The sequence below is a fragment of the Mobula hypostoma genome, chromosome 10, assembly GCF_963921235.1.
Source record: "Mobula hypostoma chromosome 10, sMobHyp1.1, whole genome shotgun sequence".
NCBI classification, from domain to species: Eukaryota; Metazoa; Chordata; class Chondrichthyes; order Myliobatiformes; family Myliobatidae; genus Mobula; species Mobula hypostoma.
The window spans coordinates 35,374,363-35,392,790 of NC_086106.1; the positions used below are offsets into that span (position 1 = coordinate 35,374,363).

General features: G+C 41.8%; 1 protein-coding gene across 3 annotated transcripts in view; it reads right to left on the bottom strand.

Moving 5' to 3' along the window:
* Positions 1-17,098, bottom strand: part of LOC134352833 (zinc finger protein OZF-like) — a 33,769-nt gene extending 16,671 nt beyond the window's left edge. The window contains exons 1-4 of one of the 3 annotated variants that reach the window (XM_063060325.1): positions 16,973-17,059; positions 15,287-15,540; positions 12,387-12,545; positions 9,773-9,981 (exon numbers count right to left, since the gene is read on the bottom strand). In XM_063060325.1, the coding sequence (XP_062916395.1) occupies positions 9,773-9,981; positions 12,387-12,428 (251 nt within the window). In that variant the 5' untranslated portion in view covers positions 12,429-12,545; positions 15,287-15,540; positions 16,973-17,059. Of the gene's footprint in view, positions 1-9,772; positions 9,982-12,386; positions 12,546-15,286; positions 15,541-16,972 lie in introns of all 3 variants that reach the window. The other 2 variants (XM_063060327.1, XM_063060326.1) reach the window with 2 other exon arrangements.
* Positions 17,099-18,428: the final 1,330 nt, after the last annotated feature.

Here is an 18,428-nt window from a genome sequence, read left to right on the forward strand (position 1 = left end):
AACCTTAGAAATGGTGTTTTTAATTCCGAAATCTTAATTGGCATTTTAAATTCTAAAAATGAGTGATCCCAGCATAGATTGTGGTGAAACACCATTTCCAACCTACCTCCACAATAAAAAAAAATCTGTCGTTTAGTCTTGCTCCATTTTCTGTTTTCTTGAAGTCATCTAGCAATTAATTTTCCTACGTGTCCAGTAACTCTGTGTTTTCTGATCTTACTCTAGATAAATTTTCAAGAACATTGTGAGTATTTAGTTAAATTACATGGAACAGTACAGCACACTACAGAATCTTCGGCCACGCCAATAAATTACTGATTTACGGCATTACCATTTACTGATTTACAGCGTTAACATTATCAGTTGTCTCTACTGTGTAGACGAGTGATATAATTTATTGATTTATCTGGAGTTATTGGTGGGAACATGGGGGAGAATAAATTAGTTTGGTATAGGATTAGTGTAAAAGTGTTTGACGGTTGGCATGGACATAGTGAGTCAAAGGACCGGTTTCCACACTATAACTCAATTAACCTGTTTCATCCACATCCCAAACATTTGTAGTAGGTAGACTGTTGTTGTTGTTCAATCATTTAGTCAAGTTCGACTCTTCTTGACCTCATGGACCATAGGCTCCATAGGGTTTTCATGGCAAGATACAGAAGTAGATTGCCAGAACTTTCTTCCATGCAGATACTGCTGCTGTCCAAGTTGGGACCCGGCTATGTTTGAACTCAGGACCATCTGCCTTGAAGTCCAGTGCTGATGCCACCACACCACCAGCTGACCCAGTAAGTAGATTAGCTACTGTAAATTGCTTCCACTATAGCTGGGTGCTGGGAGAATTCATGTGGCATTAAAGATTATAACAAAGAGAGCTTACAGTCAAATATGATGGCAGAATATAGTATTAATGTTAAGACTCTCGGCAGTATGGAGGATCAGAGGGATCTTGGGGTCCCAGTCCATAGGACACTCAAAGCTGCTGCACAGGTTGACTCTGTGGTTAAGAAGGCATACAGTGCATCAATCAATCGTGGGATTGAGTTTACGAGCCGAGAGGTAATGTTGCAGCTATATAGAACCTTGAGTAATTGGATCATGCATACTGAGCTACTGGAATAGTACTCTGAAGCAAATGAAATAGCCAGTGAGAAACAAGTGCCAACTTTGTTGAGTTTATTGGGTTTAAAGTCATACAGTTTGCTTCGAAACTTGACTGCTCCAGGCAAACCCGCAAAAATCAGCTTTCCTGATATTGTCAAAGTGATGCGAGGACATTTTGTACCAAAGCCACTGTTAACTGCAGAACGCTTTAGGTTCCATAAGCAGAATCAAAAGGAAGGACTGTCCATTTCAGCATACGTGGTTGAATTGAAGGAATTGTCTGAGCATTGTCAGTTCAGTAGTTGTCCGAATGATACACTAAGAGACTGCTTAGTTTGTGGAATCCTACAAGAAAGCATTGAAAAATGGCTCACAACTGAAGCACAGCTTACATTTAAAAGAGCAGTGGAAATGCTGTTTCAATAGAAACCGCAGACAGAAACGCAATGGTGTCGCAGTCAGGAAAGAAAGTGGCGTGAACAAAATTGCACCATCTAAGCAGAAACTGGCCTGGCTGAACAAATTGTGTTACTGTTGTGGCAGGGGCTCACATACACCAAACAAATGCAGATTCAAAGGTGAACCTTGTAGAAAATACAACAAAGTAGGACACATACAAAGACAGGTCAGGCAGACAAAAATAAATGCACTGCTCAGGGAAGAGAAAAAACTAAAAAGTCAAATTGCACTTTCAAAAAGAGCACCAATCTGTTAATGATGAGTGACACAGGATTGTGTAGCCTTGAAATAACAGTGTGAAAATTAACAACAGATGAGCAAATATGGCTTACACCAGAAATGAACGGCAAATTAATTAAAATGGAACTGGATACTGGTTCAGCTTTTTTAGTCATTCCACAAAACGAGTTTAAACAGCATTGCAAACATGCCAAACTGAACCCAGCTGATATCCAACTAATAACTTATTCTGGAGAAAAGATAACTCCTGTGGGAATATCATCCATGAAATACAACAACCAGCAAGCCACACTGAGCTTGCAGGTGGTAAAACAGAAGGACCAGTATTGTGGGGGGCATGACTGGCTGGGACAACTACAACTTAATTAGAGATCCATCCACTATTTGTATGCCACATCCCCTGCCATGAAGCCATACAAAACGGAATTAATAAAGGTACTGGACGATGCAACAACTATCTCTATGTCAAACACCATGAACGTTGCATAAAAGAGGACAAACAGGTGTTGGTGCCCGCCTCTGTGCCTCTGGTTGGAAAGCTTATTGAACCAAGGAAGGACCATGCTGCTCAAGGGAATCATGAAAGTGATGAAAACAGTCATTTGGATCAAGCAGCTACTTGCGAAACATGGCTTGGTTTTAAGCTGGAAGAGAGTTCAAGGAGCTTCAAGAAAGTTGCAAGCATTCAGCGTTTGTAGAATCTACTCTATGTGCTTTAAGGTTATTGCATGAACTTCAAGCTGTTTGTAACAGTTGATGCTCAGCTGAGCAGCAGGAAGGCGAAAAAGGAGTCGATGGAGATACGAAAACCGGATTTGTCAGATGATGATGTAGATGACAAAACCAAGAGGAGAGATCAGACCATAAAAGGAGCAATAGAAGGATTAATAAGAGAATACTCCAGTGACCTAAATATATCTTTCCAAGATCAAGACACACAAACTCGAAGAAGAAAAAGGAAGTGGTAGTAAGGTGGCTACCACTATCAGAACCACTTACTGCAGTCTCAGAGTCATCTCCTACAATCACCACGGACGAGGCCCCAGAACCTGAGATTGTTTCACAGTCACAAGTTTCACCTGCCAAGCAGATTATCCTCCCTTGTCAGGAAAGAAATTATCCCACAAGAGTAAGAAATCCTCCACAACAATTAAATCTTTAAGCCTGAATGGAACAATTTAAAATTTACTATGCTGTGGATTTATGTATATAGTAATTGTATTGAATGGTATATTGTATATATAGTTGAGTTGCATTCTATATTGTGTCGGAGTTTACAGCTAAGCAGGGAGGAATGTTGTGTACTTAATATTTCAATTATGTTTGAATAATCCATATTGAGTATTTACATTGTTTAATTAACCATTATTCTTTATTTAAATAATTACTTACAGGTTGTAAATAAAAATGTTAATTGCCGATGTCATCACGCTATTATAAGACAATTGAACAGTTCCCTCGTATAGTAAGGACTCTTGAACTCACAACCTACCTCATTGTGGACTTGCATCTTATTGTCTACTTTCCCTGCATGTTCTCTGTAACTGTAACTCTTTATTCTGCATTCTGTTATTGTTTCCCTTGTACTACCTCATGTTGTAATGGAATGACCTGTATTAATGGCATGCAAAACATGTTTTTCACTGTAAGTTGGTACATCTGACAATAATAAACTAATTTACCAACTTTTGTAGCATTCCTCTCCACAAGTATATCCCTTCTCAGGCAAGACTAAACTGTACACAATACTCTGTCATGGTTCTCAATAATCGCAGCAATGCACCTTTTCACACACTTAAATTCTCTTTCTATGAAAGTCAGTACACTATTTGCCTTGATGCACATTCCCCTTTGTTTCACTGATGTACAAGAATCCTTAAATCTCTTTGTACATCCACAATTCCCAATTAAACACCATTTAAATATTATTTTGCCATTTTGTTTCTTTCCTTACTGAAGTGGGTAACTTCGTATTTAACGACATAAACACAATAGGACAGCATGGGCGGCAACAGTTAGCATAAACCTTTCAGAACCAGTGACCCAGCTTCAATTCCAGCTGCTGTCTGTAAGACATTTGCATATTCCCCATGAATATTTATGTCTCCTTAGGGTGCTCCAGCTTCCTCCCACAGTCCAAAAGAACTGGTTTGTAGGTTAATTGGTCATTGTAAACTGTTCTGTGATTATACTAGGGTTAAATAAGTGGGTTGCCGGGCAGTATTGCTCATTGGACTGGAAACGCCTGATCTGTGCTGCATTTCTAAATAAGTAGAAAAATGAAAATAAAATTATACTGCATTTAACGAGTTTTGCCCCAACTCATAATGTTTAAGCAGCCTTGAAGCACCTCCTAAACCTCGTCACAATGCACAACCCCACCCACTTTAGTGTTGTTGGCCAACTTTGAAATATTACACTGTATAAATTTGCTGATGATACAACCATTGTTAGCAAAATCTTAGAAGGTGATGAAAGGGCATACTGGAGTGAGGAATACCAATTAGTTGAGTGTGAAGGAGCCTTACACTCAATGTCAGCAAGACCAAAGAGCTGAGTGTGGACATCAGAAAGGGTAAGACAAGGGAACACAAACCAATCCTCAGAGAGAGATGAGCAATTGAGATGAGAGATGAGAGAAGAGGAGAGAGTGAGCAATTTCAAGCTCCTGGGTATCAATATTCTCTAGATTCCAACCTGGATGCAAAATATTGATGCAGCAATAAACGTGGCAACACAGCGGCTATCTTTTATTTGGAGTTTGAGGAGATTTGATTTGTCAACTAAAACACTTCTAAACTTCTACACGCACACATACATACAAACACACACACACACACACACACACACACACACACACACACACACACACGAATATACATTTAATGCTGCCGTTTTTCTCCATATTTATCATCTATTTCACTGTACCTCTGCCGTAGTTTTACAACATATGCCAGTGATATTAAGTCTAATTCTGATAAGAGGTGGAAAATCCAATTAAAAACAACTTTGCTTTCTCCCAGAGCTGTGAAAACTTATTTTGAATATCACTAGTATCCAGAAACATTGATTGCTGCATTTGATTTTACTTGAGCTGTTATACCACTCAGTAAGACATTCCTGCAATGTGCTGTTACCATCATTCACATCCACTCCAAATGGAACAACCACCCAATCTGGAAAAGGAATCTCCAGAAACTCTCGGAACCGAAATTCCATATCAGTGTGCAGTTGTTTCAAATGATAAAGGTATACTTTCAGATCATCACCTTGCAATTCTATTCTAAGAGTGGCCAGAGAAGAAAATTGTATTAGACTCTTTTCAAAATGGAGCGAAATGTCAAAAAACTGAGAAGCAAAGGGACTTGGAAGTCCTTGTGCAGGAGTCCTTGAAGTTTCATTTACAGGTTGAGGGAGTGGCAAGGAAGACAAATGTGATGTTTACATTCATTTCAAGAGATCTAGAATGAAAAAGCAAGGATTGAGGCTTTATAAAGCACTGGTGAGGCCTCACATGGAGCATTGTGAGCAGCTTTGGGCCCCTGGTCTCATAAAGTATGTGCTGACAGTGGAGAGGGTTCAAAGGAGATTCATGACAATGATTCCGGGATTCAAAAGGCTTGACATATGAGAGCTCTGGGGCTCTACTCACTGGAATTCAGAAGAATAAGGGGTGACCTCATTGATACCTATCAAATGTTGAAAGGCCTCAACAGAGTAGATGTGAAAAGGATGTTTCCTGTGGCGGGTGAGTCTAAGATCAGAGGATACAGCCTCAGAATAGAGGGTCATCTTCTTAGAACAGAGATGAGGAGGAAGTTCTTTAGGCAGAGACTGGTGAATCTGCGGAATTTGTTGCCACAGCAGCTATGGAAGCTTTGAGTATATTTAAGGCAGAGGTTGATAGATTCTTGATTAGTCAGGTCATGAAGGGATACGGGGAGGAGGTAGGAGATTGGGGTTGAGAGGGGGAAATGAATCAGACATGATGAAGTGGCGGAGAAGACTCAATGGGCCAAATGGTCTCATTCTGCTTCTACATCTCATGGTCTGAAATTCACGATGTCCAACATTGCTGCTGAAAAGTTTGAGTTTTCCCAAGGAAAGTGGTAACAGCCTCTTTGCATGATAAGACCATAAGACAAAGGAGCAGAAGTTGGCCATTCGGCCCATTGAGTCTGCTCTGCCATTTTATCATGAGCTGATCCATTCTCCCATTTAGTCCCACTCCCCCACCTTCTCACCATAACCTTTGATGCCCTGGCTACTCAGATACCTATCAATCACTGCCTTAACCCTATACCCAATGACTTGGCCTCCACTGCTGCCTGTGGCAATAAATTCCATAGATTCACCACCCTCTGACTAAAATTTCTTCGCATTTCTGTTCTGAATGGGCGCCCTTCAATCCTTAAGTCATGCCCTCTCGTACTAGACTCCCCCATCATGGGAAACAACTTTGCCACATCAACTCTGTCCATGCCTTTCAACATTCTAAATGTTTCTATGAGGTCTCCCCTCATTCTTCTAAGCTCCAAGGAATACAGTCCAAGAGTGGACAAATGTTCCTCATATGTTAACCCTCTCATTCCCCGAATCATTCTAGTGAATCTTCTCTGTACCCTCTCCAACATCAGCACATCCTTTCTTAAATAAGGAGACCAAAACTGCCCACAGTACTCCAAGTGAGGTCTCACCAGCGCCTTATAGAGCCTCAGCATCACATCCCTGCTCCGATACTCCATTCCTCTAGAAATGAATGCCAACATTGCATTCGCCTTCTTCACCACCGACTCAACCTGGAGGTTAACCTTAAGAGGACCTGTATGAGGACTCCCAAGTCCCGTTGCATCTCAGAACTTTGAATTTTTTCCCCTTTTAAATAATAGTCTGCCTGTTTATTTCTTCTGCCAAAGTGCATAACCATACACTTTCCAACATTGTATTTCATTTGCCACTTCTTTGCCCATTCTTCCAATCTATCCAAGTCTCTCGGCAGACTCTCTGTTTCCTCAGCACTACCAGCCCCTCCACCTACCTTCGTATCATCAGCAAACTTTAGCCACAAAGCCATCTATTCCATAATCCAAATCGTTGATGTACAATGTAAAAAGAAGCGGCCCCAACACGGACCCCTGTGGAACACCACTGGTAACCGGCAGCCAACCAGAATAGGATCCCTTTATTCCCACTTTCTGTTTCCTGCCAATCAGCCAACGCTGTATCCACATATGTAACTTTCCTATAATTCCATGGGCCCTTATCTTGTTAAGTAGCATCATGTGTGGCACCTTGTCAAAGGCCTTCCGAAAATCCAAATATACAACATCCACTGCATCTCCCTTGTCCAGCCTACCTGTAATTTCCTCAAAAAATTGTAATAGGTTTGTCAGGCAGGATTTTCCTTTCAGGAATCCATGCTGAGTTCTGCCTATCTTGTCATATGCCTCCAGGTACTCTGTAACCTCAGCCTTGACAATCGACTCCAACAACTTCCCAACCACCGATGTCAAGCTAACAGGTCTATAATTTCCTTTTTGCTTCCTTGCCGCTTCTTAAATAGCGGAGTGACATTTGCAATCTTCTAGTCCTCTGGAACCATGTCAGAATCTATCAACTTCTGAAAGATCATCGCTAATGCCTCCGCAATCTCCACAGCTACTTCCTTCAGAACACAAGGGTGCATTCCATCTGGTCCAGGAGATTTATCTATCTTTAGACTATTCAGCTTCCTGAGTACTTTCTCTGTCGTAATTGTGACTGCGCACACTTCCCTTCCCTGCCACCTTTGAGAGTCCGGTGTACTGCTGATGTCTTCCTCAGTGAAGGCTGGTGCAAAATACTCGTTCAGTTCCTCCGCCATCTCCTTATCTCCCATTACAATTTCTCCAGCATCATTTTCTATCGGTCCTATATCTACTCTCACCTATCTTTTACTCTTTATATACTTGAAAAAGCTTTTAGTATCCTCTTTGATATTATTTACTAGCTTCCTTTCATAGTTAATCTTTTTCCTTTTACTGACCTTCTTAGTTTCCTTTTGTAAGCTTTTCAAAACTTCTCAATCCTCTGTCTTCGCAGTTTTTTTCCTTGTAGCTGTTTAATAACATCAGTTTTTTCAAATATATGTGATAGGTAAAATATGTCAGTGACAATTTGTTCTCCAAGCTGTTTATCACTTACTATCCCAAAGTGAAAGAAAGCAACAAAGACAATTACCTTTTGACAACGACCGAATCTGTATGCATTAGTAGCTGTTCAAAATCTTCTTCGATTTCTTCACAAAGTTGTTGAAAAAAGGCAATCTTGAAATGCAATTGATTCAACAAAGTTGACAGCCATTATTAGAGCAGCAGGGCGTTATGCAAACGTCCTCCCAATTTTTTTTGCAAACAAATGCTGACCGTCGATGACACAGCGTATGCAAAAAAACGTCAGGTATAGCATTTTTTTAAATGAGCGATGAATACTCTGGATTTTCCTACCATCAAAGTGGAACCATCAGTTGCACAATACTTTCTGCCTGCAGTTTCTGCTATAATTTCTACCGTTATGAATCAGAGCGCATATAAAACTATTCAAGCCATCTCCATGAGCAAATAATTGTATTAATGAGTATTGATGAAATGTCAGATGATATGGAAAAACAACTAGCTGCACAACAACAAGGTAAGAAGTTTGTCCCCCAAATTGATTGAATATACATGTAAAAGTGAAACAAGCTCTTTAGGCAGTTCTTAGATACATGTCATATTTTTTTAAATGTAATTATAATGGAAATTCTGTGTGGCAATAAAGAGCGTGTACTCACCAAGAAAAGTGAATTGAACTTCCTTTCAAAATATCAGGGATTTAATGAAAGTTGTAGTGGTAGATAGTGATGTAGTGATAGACTCTGTGTTCTCACCTCTCTGGAGTTTTGCTGCTTCTAGAAGTAACTGCAGCCTTCATGTCACGTTTTGTAAGTATTATAACACGCACAGGTTAGTGGAAGGCAGAATCAGCCTCCTGCTGCATATTTGCTGATTGGCCTTGCTGCCGACAGTCCACCCAATATTCAATTCGTTTATAATACTTATAACCGTTATAATTAGATTACCAGAAGACTGCCCATACCAGACTTTCCATACTGATCTCCCTCTGATAAGGGTTTTGATATGTAAAACCTGGCAGCTTCTGACAGTCTTTCAATTGGAATTAGATGTGGATAGTTCCCTATTAACACGTAATTAGCTACCAGAAAGTAATTATAATCACTCGCTGGTGAAGAACAGCCTGGTAGGTCACGCCCACCTGCTCACTGTATAATCGTAACTGGGGAGTGGATGTGGAGCAGGGCTCACGGGTCACCCTGTAGGTATGAACGGTGAACTGTGCGTGGTCAAGCAGAAGCAGGGATGATGATTGATGTGCTGCACACCCCCCACACAGGCTAAGCTGTATTGCTGCCTCATTTGCATTATCTAGCATGCTTTCCCATTCATTTTATTCAGAGTTCTAATTAAATTACATTTATTCATTTCTTTTTGATTTATATATTTAGTAATATTTTATTATTAAAACAGTCAACTTATGGCACATTCAGAAACTCCCCAGTTTCTTGTTTATTTTTATATTTGTGGCCCCTACAAAATCTGGCATGATCCCGAGTGGACCATATGGCCCACACTGAAACCATTAATTTATAGTTATGCCACTTAGGGGCTTGGGCTATATTTGTTTTTTTTTAAATGACTGTGTATTTTTCTAAAATCCAAAAGACAAATGTGCTATTTGCATTGTGCTACGTGCTGTTCGTAATGTGTTTCGCACTTTGGCCCCAGAGGAACGCTGTTTTGCTTGGCTACATTCATATGTGGTTGAATTAAAATTAAACTTAAACTTGAATACATACCGCTTCCCCATCTAACCACTTGTAGAATCATAACATTCAAAGTACTGATAAAAACTTACAGCAGCTGCTTACCTGGTCTGCGGCTGCGATGGTTGTCTTTCATCTTCCTTTGTACTGTTCTGTCCCTCCTTATCTTCTTTGATATCCACAGACTCTGACTCGGGCTCTGCTGGTGCTGGCGGTAACTCCTCAGAACCTGCAAGCTTCTTTGGATCTTCTTCACTCTCTCTGGTGTTCAAACCGACAGTTTCCGGTGGCCTCTCAGGATCCATTGTTTCGCTCTGCCTCGATCAAAGGCCCATAGGAAGAAAAAGGAAACAGTTACATTAGCTGTGTTTTGTACTCCTCTCAGGAGTGTTAATAACTGATATTGTCAGAAGGAATAGCAGCTCCCTCCCTTCACCCCTCTAGCACTCATTGACTCCTCTCCTATGTCACACTTTGGGAAAGTAGCAAAGATGTAATAAGGGCTTCCTTTATCTAGAATATCTGATTTATATGTTTATGTCTCACATACGAAATCTATTCAGATATCTTGCAGGAAACGACAGTTGAGAACTTTCGATTATTTACACATCATAAAACTATAAAACCTGACCAACAAATCATGGCATAGTTTAAGGATCTGTGCTCAATCAAGGTCCAGATCTGGATCCTGACCTACATCAGAGCCAAAAAGCATTGCTGAACAAATCACTAAAATGCAATATAAACAGTTCTAGAAATCAACTACAATGTCAGCACTTTATATCCAGATCAATTATTGTAATTGTTTTTTTTTATCAAGACAATGCTGTCATTTGTAAACTTTTATCATTCCTCCTATATTCATTTAGTATATGCTACATTAAGTATGGGACCAAGTTTTAAGCTTTTTGGAATCCTGTGGAAACAGCCTTCAATAACAAAGAGCAATTGTCAGCTATGACATATTCATTAAACTATATCTATTACATATTCATAAAACTATATTCTGCATCCCCAACCATGTTGAGCCTGATACATAGTAATGTTTCGACTCATGTTTTTTTACATGCCACACATTTGCTTACAGTTTGGTTCTTCAATCACTGTTGGACTATTCAGAAGTTTATAGTAAACACCTTCCACTATGATTGCCAGTTTGCTGTTTTCCAATCCAGTCAACACAGATATTTGATAAACACAGAAATTCTGCAGATACTGGAAATCCAAAGCAACATAGACAAAATGCTGAAGGAACTTAGCAGGTCAGGCAGTATCCATGGAAATGAACAAACAGTCAACGTTTTGGACCAAGACTCTTCTTCGGGATGATCCTACTAAACTATCATTCCTTCTCACAACCAAACCCTACTCCCCATGGAATCCAAAACTAGAGGGACAAGGTTTAAAGTGAGAGGGGAAATATTTAAAAGGAGCATAAGGGGCTACATTTTTCACACAGAGGCTGCTGAGTATATCGAATTAGCTATCCGAGAAAGTTGTAGTGACAGGTATAATTCAAAAAGGAATTTGGTCAGGAATGTGGATATGAAGGATCAAGAGGAATTTTAGCAAAATGGAGGCAAATAAGACTGGCTTAGTTTGGTAAATCAGTCTGTACGAATGAGTGAAGTCAAAGGGCCTGTTTCCACGTTGTGCATGTTTGCTTCTTCAATCTACGATGCCACCACCACCTCTGTTTATATCCCTCTCTATTCTCAACCAAAAATCCTGCCATCAGGGGTTTTAAATTCCACCAGTATCCTCAATTTCTCTACCTGTTCGCTATATTGCTCGCAAACTCCTTTAACTACCAAGTCTTTAAATTACCTGAATTATACATTGTGGAACAAGGCCACAAGGCCAACTGTGTTCACACAGAATGATAAGCATCAATCAGCACTAATCCCATTTTATTCTCACCATATTCCCATCAACTCCCCCATATAACAGGGCATTTTCAAATGGTCAATTAAAGTACAATCACTGTCTTTGGGATGTGGGAGGAAATCATAGAACCCTGAGGAAACTCATTCAGTCAAAGGGAGAATGAGAAAATTTTGACACTGGTAGCAGTGAAGCTCAGGTCACCAGAGCTGCGAGGCCACACTCAACTCGCTACGTTACTGTGCCACGCAATGCTGTCATTAACCTTTTTGTTGCTTTCCACTTCAATTTCCCCAGAGTCTTTGCTCAGCATCTCCATAAATCAAGTTGAAGCTCTTCTCAAAGCATTAACAAACTGTTAAACTTGCTTAGAAGGATCTTGGTTCCAGTTCTTTTGAAGTGTCATGCACCTGCCTGTACATATCCCACCTTCCCCAGTACAGGTCCCAATGGCAGGAATCTAAAGCTTTCTATCCTAGTACCTCTCTCCAGTCACCCGTACATTTATGCATCAGTAAAAACTCACTTATCTGGCACAGTCAGGATTATGGAGATGCTGGATTGGAAGACATTCTGGACTGCTGGAGGTTATTCCAAATTATACACTAACTCAACCATAAGAGCTCAGGGTGTGGAGCATGAAGTGGAGAGAAGGAACTACCATGATTTTGAAACAACTGTGGTGGATTATCAGAATATTTATTCGATATCTTTAATCTTTGGCAAGTATTGGCAGGTATTCACAGATCAGGCTTTGCTTCTTAATCAGTGTTCTAAAATCTACCTGCAGAACCCAACCTCTTTTCTATATATAACATGGAGTGTGGTTGTTTACCTTCGCCCTCCGGAATGTTTTGCATCTTGTAATATTGAACATGGAGACAGCGAAGCATCATAGAATCACGTTTGCAGCACTAAGTCCTAAATCCAATCTCTGTACAAGTCTGAAGTCATTCCAAAGACGGGATGTCAGAAACCTGTTGATTTTCATACACTAACACCAGAAACACAAAATGGTAATGTTTGCGTGGAATCTTTGACTTTATAAAACGGAGGCACAAACTGTAAAGATGTAACTTATACAACATCTTTATAAATCTTTGCTATAACTGGAATATTAAGTCCAAGTCTGAATGTAGTTAATTCCCGGGATGGCGGGACTGTCATATGTCGAAAGATTGGAGCGACTGGGCTTGTATACTCTGGAATTTAGAAGGCTGAGAGGGGAACTTATTGAAACATATAAAATTATTAAGGGATTGGACACGCTGCAGGCAAGAAGCATGTTCCCACTGATGGGTGAGTCCAGAACCAGAGGCCACAGTTTAAGAATTAGGGGTAGGCCATTTAGAACGGAGTTGAGGGAAAACTTTTTCACACAGAGAGTGGTGGATATATGGAATGCTCTGCCCCAGAAGGCTGTGGAGGCCAAGTCTCTGGATGCTTTCAAAAAAGAGATGGATAGAGCTCTTAAAGATAGTGGAATCAAAGGTTATGGGGATAAGGCAGGAACTGGATACTGATAGTGGATGATCAGCCATGATCACAGTGAATGGTGGTGCTGGCTCAAAGGGCCGAATGGCCTACTCCTGCACCTATTGTCTATAGTTTTGAAAACTGGTCAGTACTTTAGACCTGTAAACTACCAAAACAACAAGGATGAGAAAGCACATCTGCAAATTAATAAGGCTAAAGAGGCAGGTTAAAGCTGAAAGCACACACCTCAGGTAAAAATATAAGTCAAACTGAAATGCATTGGATGAAAAAGGTGGTTTTAACAGTGCAAGAGGAGAATAACTCTCTAAAGTGGTATTGAAGCACTGTAGGAAAGAGCACACAAGTAAGGCGAGTGTAAAAGTTCTTTCAAAACAATGGCACAGATCCAGTGGGTAAAGGGCCACTCACCAAGCCATCATACATGGACCCATATCCAAACCCTATCAGCAGCACCTTATGGCAATAAAAAACACTTGAACATGATGATAGAAGAAGGCCATCTTGAACCAACCTATACAAATCCAATTACCATCTCAGTACAGCAGCACTATGACCACTTCGATCACTTTCAAATGGATGATTTTGTTCTAATTGTGTTCTTCCTTGAAAAAATCCTCTATAATTTACATCTGTTTTTCTTGGAAATGCTACTTATTTGATGCTATGTGTTTGTGATGCTGATGCAAATGAGATTTTCATTGCATCCGTGCATATATATACTTGTAAGGTAAGAAAACGAACACAAGTAGCAAATGTTATCAATGCAAAAACACTTAATGTGACTTTGAGATCAGCAAACAAAAAATGTTAGAAGAATTCTTCAAAAGAGTAAAATTAGACAGTGTGGAATGACAGTAAAACTGAAACACTTCAATTCACAGGTCACTTTGGCAGTTACCGATCAAGAAACATTAAGCATCTCACTCTAAGCACTCTGGAAAGGCAGCCTACCTACAACAACTGACTATCAACCTCCCAGTGAAATCAGTTCCATTCAACTAGGCACGAAACAGTATCCAAATAGTAATAAAGAGACAAAATTAACCTGCAGATGCTGAAAACCTGATGCATATGGGTGATGGGCCGATGGAGTGGTGGAGGAGGGGGAAGAGAACAGGGTGCTGGATGAATGGGGTAAGCATAGGTAAAATCGGGTAGATCAGGAGGAAAGAGACAAGGGAGAGGGGGAGCCAATTACTTGAAATTGGAGAATTCAATGTTTATGCCATTGTGTTGCAGACTACCCAGGCAGAATATGACGTGTTGTTCCTCTAGTTTGTATATAGCTTCACCCTGGCAGTGGAACTGGCCAAGGACAGACATGTCAATGTCAGAATGAGGAAAATTAAATTGGCTAGCAAGTGGGAGACCGAGGTGGCCACGGTGCATGGAGCACAAGTGCTCAGCAAGGTAATCACTTAGTCAATAGAGGAGGCCACACCAGGAACACCAGACACAATAAACAAGACCTAGGAGATGCATGTGTATGCTTGTCTCACCAAGAAGGCTGTTCAGGGCCCTGGAGAAGAGATTAGTAATTTAAAACTGCAGGTTGCAGAAATTCCGTCCCTGTGAGAGCAGTATACCCGAGGGTCGTGGAGGCCAGATAACCAGATATATTTAAATAGTTTCTGTCAACAGTTATTGACAGAAAATCCTACAAAAAGCAGCCCAATCCATCATGGGTAAAGGCCTCCCCACCATTGAGCACATCCTTACAAAACGTTGTCACAGGAAAGCGGCATCCATCATCAGGGACCCCCACCACCCAGGACATGCTCTCTTCTCGCAACTGCCATTAGGTGGTACAGGAGCATCAGGTTCAACAACAGTTATTACCCCTCAACCATCAGCCATCAGCCTTTTGAACCAGAGGACATCAAGTTCACTCAGCTTTCATCACATCATCATCACTGCCCCATCATTGAAATATCCCACAATCACTTTAAAGCATTCTTCATGTCATGTTCTCGACATTTATTACTATTTCTTTCTTTTTGTCTTTGCACAGATTGTTGCCTTTTGCACACATTGAACGCCTGAGTTGGTGTGGTCTTACACTGATTCGATTATGGTTATTCTTTCATTATGGATTTATTGAGTATACCTGCAAGAAAATGAATCTCAGGGTTGTGTATGGTGACATATATGCAGTTTGACAATAAATTTACTTTGAACTTAGCAGTAACATACAAAATCCTGGGTGTCACCTTTGAAGAAACCAAACAGATCAAGTACCTTGGTATCAAAATCCAGAATGATCTACGCTGGAATAGTCAGGCGCATCATGCAACAGTGAATGCAACAGGAATCCTACATCTCTTGAGACACAATTTTCATCACTGTTCAACTTCAGTCAAGGAGAAGTTGTACCTCACCCTTGTTAGGTCACATTTGGAATATGCAGTTGCTGCATGGGTCCCATACACAAACAAAAACACTACTTCCATCGAGCGAGTCCAAAGACAGGCAGCCCGATTTGTCACAAATACCTATGAGAAAGAAGCGAGTGTTATTCAACTTTTAAGTTCATTAAACTGGAACTCTCTCCAAGACAGACATGAAGCACACCGCCTGACCTGTTTTTACAAAGTGTTAAATGGTCAGCTCGACATAGACTACCAATCCCACATCCTCACACTTTCAAATCTCTTACTAACTCTTCCTTCAGTTAGCCCTGACAAAGGGTCTCGGCCTGAAACGTCGACTGTACCTCTTCCTAGAGATGCTGCCTGGCCTGCTGCGTTCACCAGCAACTTTGATGTGTGTTGCTCAAACCCAAACCTATTAGGTGCAGACAAGGGCACTCAATTCAATTTGAAATACTACCAAATCAGATGTGTACAGCAATTCATTTTTCCCCCGCACAATTAAAGCATGGAATAATCTTCATCCTACCATAGTCACACAACCAAACCCAATTAAATTTTAGGTAGCTTTTCTTCTTCAAAAATCTCCTTCTTAACTCCACCCTCTGACACCTCCAGTTTAAATTCCATGTGGAATATTTTGGAGGATCAAGAACCAAGAATTGAGGACAGCAGAGACCAGCCATGATCACACTAAATGCTGGGGCAGGCCAGGGGCCAATTGGTAAATTGGTTTATTATTGTCACATGCCATCCATTTAGATGATACAACAGAAATCAAAAATAGAATGCAGAATGAAGTATTGCAGTTACAGATAAAGTGCTGAGCAAAGCAGACAAGGTCACAATGAGGTAGATTGTGAGGTCAAAAATACTTAACATACTAAGGGACCTATCAATAGCTTTACAACAGTGAAATGTCCTGCAGTACAGTGGTACATACTTCTAGGCTTATGGATCTTGTGCCCAATGAGAGGGGGAAAATATTCTGGGGTCTTTTATTTATGTTGACAGAAGAGAGATTGCAGTTGGCTGTTCATGCTGAAGGCTCTCTGCCTGAAACTTCGACTACTCATTTCCCTCCAATAGATGCTGCCTGATCAGTTGAGTTGCTCCAGATCTTTGCGCGTGATCTTTATTGCTGAGGCAATGAGAACTGTAGCCAGACTGCATGGATATGCTGAGTGTGCCCGCAACCCTCTCCAGTTTCTTAGTTAAGGCAGAGCAGTCTGCTCTTGTGATCTCTGGATGATCCTCGAGTTAGTTGCTCTCATTGCCCAGTAAACAGGAGAAAGTTGTGAGGGAGGCGGGATTTCAGCGTCCCGCCTCTCATTGTGACCGGAGTAAGATGGCGATGCGCATGCCCCGTGCTGCTTGCCGCCCGTCCTGCTCAAACATGGCGACTAAGTTGCCCCCATCCCCCAGAACCCGTCTGTTCCTACATCCCAAACCACCTACCAGCCGCCATCGCCTACAGCCGGCTACGAATCCGAAACCTCGCAGACTATACGGATAACGGCCAGACAGTTCGGACATGCCCGCAGATCCTCGTTACCTGTTCGGTGGCGGTCCCACAGCACAGCTTTCTTTGTCCACTAGCGTCCAACGCTGACTTCCGACAGCGGACCGCGCCCCACGTCTGCGCCTAGCCCCGCCCTGCGATCGCCCCCGCCCCCCTCCGGCTCCTTGCTGCTCTGGGCCACCGACCGGAAACGGAGGGAGCCCACTCCGCCAGCGAACCGTCAACCGTCTCGGGCCTGCGCGCCGCCGCCCGATGTCACTCAGGCGAGAACCAATAGGGAGCTCGCATGGCATCAGCCGACCCAGCGGCCCCTGCCTTCTGCACCAATCGGGTGTGAGGGCGGGCGTGGGTCTCGAGCCGCCGTTCTGGTGGCTTGGGTTGTTCGAGCGGGTTAGGGTTTGCCCTTCGTTGTGGTGGAACGGTGTCCAGCGCCGGAGAGGAGAGTTTTTGTTAAGTTGTTGCGACACAAAATATTGCTTCTTAACGCAGATGCGAGAGAAAGTAACAACTAAATATCGGGGACTATTTAAAGAGACTCAAAAGATCACGCTAAGCATACATCCACAAAGAAAACTACGAGAAGTGAGAGCCCCCTCGGACGGCTGGGTGCAGAGGACAGGGAATGGGAATTTACGTCAGCTGACAAGAGTGTTGTGCTACAGAAAGCTCGGAAAAGTATGGAGAAAAAAATGATCGGTGAAATTAAAAGTGGGCAACATACACAAAATAGTGGAAGAACTCAGCAAATCAGGCAGTAATTATGCAGGGAGTTGACTTCTCTGTCCGAGACCCTTAATCAGGGCTGAAAGGGAAAGTGGGAATAGGGGTGGGGGTGTGGTAAGCAAGTCCAAAATAATAAGGTAGGGGGAGAGGAAGGAGTACAAGTTGGCAGGTGATAGGTGGGACCAAGTTAGGGGCAAGGTGGGTGGGTGAGGAAGGGGGAATTAAGGAAGAGGCTGGCAGGGGATAGGTGGAATAGGTAAAGGGCTAAAAAAGAAGGAATCTAATAGGAGAGGCCAGTGGACCATAGGAGAAAGGGGAGGAGGAGGGAACCAGAGGGCCGTAATGGACCAATGAGAAGAGAAAAGGTGAGTGGGAAATGGGGGGGGGAGTTGGGAGAAATTACCAGAAATTGGAAAACTTGTGTGTTCCATCAGGTTGGAGAATACTCAGATATGAATTGTTCCGCCATCCTGTGTTTGGCCCCAGAATGGGAAGTTGAATTGAAATGGGTAGCCACTGGGAGATCTTGCCTTTTGCTGCAGATAGGGCAAAGATTCTCAACAAAGCTGTCCCTGAATCTGCATCTCTGATGTAGAGAAGACTACGCTTTATACAGTAGGTGATTTTGATTGATGGGTGAAGCTTTGCCTCACCTACAAGGATTGTTTGAGGCTGTAAATGGTGGTGAGTGAGGAGGTGTAGGGGCAGGTGTAGCACTTGCCATGTCTGCAGGATTAAATTCCAGGAGGGAGATCACTGGACTAGC